The sequence below is a fragment of the Sparus aurata genome, chromosome 4, assembly GCF_900880675.1.
Source record: "Sparus aurata chromosome 4, fSpaAur1.1, whole genome shotgun sequence".
In the NCBI taxonomy this organism is placed as follows: Eukaryota; Metazoa; Chordata; class Actinopteri; order Spariformes; family Sparidae; genus Sparus; species Sparus aurata.
The window spans coordinates 37,155,740-37,160,055 of record NC_044190.1 but is presented as its reverse complement, the minus strand read 5'-3'; the positions used below and the strand labels follow the sequence as shown (position 1 = coordinate 37,160,055).

Below are 4,316 nucleotides of genomic sequence, written 5' to 3'. Positions count from 1 at the left end.
TGTTGTGAATACTTTCACTCATATACGACTTTTAGTTAACTATCTGATAAAAAATGACTATATGTTTACATTTAATTTATGTGTTTTATCCGGTTTTCTAAAAATGATTTGCCATTTACTGTAATGTCATTAATTTTGGCCCTAGTGGTGTTCCATAGGCATCAGATAGCCCAGACTCGCTTTGCTGCGTGTGCTCACAACCGTCTAACTTCCGCTCTACATCAGCTTATTCTCACATTAGCGCACAAATAACCGTCAGAAACTCCTTTTAAAGCCGCTTTCAGGCGGTTTAACTGCGCTACGTGCGGAAGACGTCGACTCACCGTACCTGCCGCTGCCCGCTGGCCGCCTGTGAGAGCCTCTTTTTTCCTGCTTTCAAAGTTCCCACGGAAAGCGGAGGACCACCCAGCGGCGCAGAGCACGACGCCGATTAGCTGCGCGGAGCTCATTTGCATTAACGTCAGTAAAGGCTGTAGGTCAATCCTTGCGGGTGCTTTTATTGGATGTGCCGCTGTCAAGCAGTGCTGAAGAATTGGAAGGGCAAACGCCAGAAAAAGGCAGAGAAAAAGACAAACATAAAATCAGCATTATGTAGCTCGATCCCGCCTCAGCTCCGCTCTCAGCCGTTGGATCAGCCAACCGTCCACGAGCCCAGATCCAAAAACTTGTGGACACGGAGCGGTCTTGTGTTTTTTTTTTTTTTTTTCCTCTCTCTCTCTCTCTTCTTCTGCTGCTGCTGCTTCTTCTTTTTTTGTAGATTTTTTTTTGTGTCCTCCTCTGTGTGTCTCTCTTGGAAGCGATTGCATTCTCCAGAGGTGGTAACATCCACACATCGCAGCCTGACAGCCTCCACAACATCCTGATTTTTTTTTTTTTTCCTCTTTTTCGACAGAATGGGAGAAAATCGCGGAGCCTGGTAGCGCCGCTGTGGCCAAACTGCAGACCCGGGTTTTGGACCTCTTTTCATATATCAGGCGGATCATCCTCTAACCGGGCAGCGGATGCCTTGAATGGAGATTGCAAAAAAAAAAAAAAAAAACATCCACCGAGATCTCTTCTCTCCCCCACCACCACCTCCACCTCTCCTCGCTTCTTCTTCTTCTTCCAACCTCGGTGAATAGATGGAGCTTTCTGCCGGGCTACATGACATTATGTTCCGCGGTGGGTGCCTGACATCGGAGCGACTGACCGGAATAACAGCCCGCAGTGAGAATATTTCAGCCTGTTGATGATGAACCGCTCGGGACTGGAGCAAAGTGTCGTGAGAACCGGGCCCGTGTCTTGAGCTTCAAGTGAGATTTGTTTGAAACAGAGCGAGAGAGGGAGAATACAAATAATTAAATTAAAAGAAGCATCATTTTTAATTTGATGGCTCCAGTGGAGGAGGAGGAGGACGACTACACATGAAGCCCTGGACACAAAAAAATGGATAAAACTCTTGCATGAAGCAGCAGGCTGGAGGGACTGACTGACTGACTGACTGACTGACTGACTGACTGGCTGGCTGGCTGGTTTCTAGGCCTACTTGATAACACTGAAGTTGAGAGAAAAAATGAGAAAATGGTGATGTGGTACGAAGAAGGCATGAAGAGGAGCCGGAGTGAGGAATAAAAAAAAAAAAACATCCATACAAAAAAGAGAGGAGCAGCTGAAGAATAACAGGATCCCAGTTTTCCAGGAGAAGACAGCTGCTTTGATTAAAGACCTCCAATTAAGTTCATGTGAAAAAAAAAGAGAGGGAGGAAATCAGCTTCCTGGTGGAGGAGGAGGAGGAGGAGGAGGAGGAGGAGGAGGGAGGTGGTGGTGGTGGTGGTGGTGGGATATATAGATATATTATTCATGCCTTGTGTCAGAGCAATTGGAGAAGCGGCTTTGCTGTGGCCTAGATGATACACATACATGTATTTATATATATATTTAAAACAGCGGACACTTGACAGGAACAGAGTGGACCCTATTTTTTAAGAACATAAGAAACAAAAAAAAAAGGAAGAGGGCGAATGACATTAAAGCAAAGCACTTGAAAGCAACAACAAAAAAAAAAAAAAAGAAAGGCTGAAGTGGGTTGAAGCATGGGCTGTGCTTCAAGTATTCATATCTCTGATAGGGTGGTCTACCACAGTGGAAAAGAGTCCGAGGATTCCCACTCACCCCAGCAGACTAATACCACTCAGCATCAAGGAAATCCTGCCTCGGGACTACCCCTAAAACCCCTGAGCTCCAAGGTGAGGCAACCTGCATTCATTACACTTACACAAGTGTGTGTGTCTCAGTGTTTCAGTGTGTGTGTTGTGTGTAAAGCTGCTGATTTGACACCACACATCTTATTTACAAAATGTATTAATCATATTTTAAAGGTGCGCTATGTGTTTGTTTGTTTGTTTGTTTGTTTTTTGGGAGAACTCATATTTATTATTATTATTAATAATAATAATAATATTTTTTCATAATTGAACAAACGAGCTGTTCTCAGAGGAAAGTGTGCTCCACAGAACCGTGTTTGAAGCCAAAAGTGAGCCTTTAAAGCTCCACCGTGTAGTTACAAACCGGCCTTAGAGGACAACGCAATTTCATACTGTTTTACTCTGTTTATATGTGGCGGACCCTGCCGCCTTTCTAGCTTCAAACAGTATTCTGAGGACCTAATTTCCCTCTGACAACAGCTTGTTTATTCACTTATATGCGTTTGAACTACACAGTTCCTCTTTTAAAAGGCATTATTATGTAGAAAATATACATATATGTTATTCCAGGAGACAGAAATGAAAGAATAGAGACATTAGAGCCACAATGAATTGGATGAATCCGCAAGAACAGCCAAAACCCTTCTTTTTGACTTTATTTCCCTTTTAATATGCTTTTAATTTAAAGGATAAGTTCACCCAAAAAATTCAGACATTATCGACTCGACCTGTCTGCAAGAAGAATCAGCCGTGCTTTATTTTTTAGGCCTTATAATCAAATGTGAGCAGCCGTTACCAACATGGCAAACATCACCAAGTTTTAAAAGGAACAGTTCGCCCTAAAATTAAAATCCAGTCGTCATCTCCTCACCTCCGTGCTGATGAAAAGTCAGGTGAAGTTTTGCAGTCCACAAAACGTTTCTGGAGCTTGTCTGGTGCAATCGAGTGTACAGAAGCAGAAAGATCCTAAATTGATATGAAAACACAGGAAGCTTCAATGTAGCTGCTAAGCTAAATATGCTTGCTTGAGTGTTTGATCTTGATCACGCGTCAAGGCTGCAAATAACATGTTCTGTGATCTTGAGGCTTTCTGGAGACTTTAGTTACACCAGACGAGCTGTATGGAGCCATTATATTTCTTCTTTATGTTGAATTGCAAGCTAGCCCTTTTAGCTCAGCAGCTACAGTGAAGATTCCTGCTTTTAAAAGGGTTAAACAACATCTTTTCATATCAATTTGGGATCTCTGGGCTTTCAGAGGGTTGAATTACACCAGACGAGCTGTATGGAGCCATTTTATTATATTTTAGCCGTTGTTATTTTAGGTTTTAAAACGAGTCTCCAGCTACTTCAGTTGTTTAGCAGAACGCTGCGACTCTGTTTTGCTGTGAAGCTCCAGAAGTGTTTTGTGGACTGCGACACTTCTTATGTTCCATCAGCATCAGTAGATAATGACAGGATTTCCATATTTGGGTGAAGTTGTCCTTTAACTGCCTTTAAAGTCAGATTGCCCTCGTACAAGACTGTGAGACACGCTCAGTAAAAGGTCGCGGGGTCTCAGGCCTCCACACTTAACCTCAGGGAATCGTTCTTTTCGGACATTTGCAGCATTTCTCAGCTGGTTTACATGATTTATGTGAAGTTACTGCTGAAGTGATGCATTTTACAGGACCAGACTGTAATCATGAAGCAGCTTTCATTGGGTTCTTTTCGGTCGACACAGCTTTGGCCTCTGATTCACCTTTCTGACCGTTATCCGTTTTAATAGGATGTCCTCTCCTCTCTTAAACCTACCTGCAAGTGGATAAGGTGTGTGTGTGTGTGTGTGTGTGTGTGTGTGTGTGACTGGAGACTGTGTAGTGAAAAGGGCAGCAAAAAGTTAGCCGTCAGTGTTGTTACGTCACTGCAAAAAATAACAGTCCCATTTGTGTATTGGACCACAAATAATTACACCAACAGAGGATAACAAAATGTGCTGCGCCTGCTTGTGTGCAGGGACTAAATAGGTGTTTCTAATCAAGCTGATGATGATTCTTGGTATTATTTGCCCTTTTATGTATTGTGTAAGAGGTTACATATCCGCAGAGGAAGAACTATTCGTCAGATAAAGTGGCACATGTGTGAAGATCCCTGG

The 4,316-nt window shown here is 43.0% G+C and overlaps 1 protein-coding gene across 1 annotated transcript in view; it reads left to right on the top strand.

Moving 5' to 3' along the window:
* Positions 1-1,793: 1,793 nt before the first annotated feature.
* Positions 1,794-4,316, top strand: part of pde8a (phosphodiesterase 8A) — a 58,524-nt gene continuing 56,001 nt past the window's right edge. Inside the window, exon 1 of the mRNA XM_030414274.1 lies at positions 1,794-2,225. Coding sequence (XP_030270134.1) covers positions 2,073-2,225 — 153 coding nt within the window. The 5' untranslated portion in view covers positions 1,794-2,072. The remainder of the gene's footprint in view (positions 2,226-4,316) is intronic.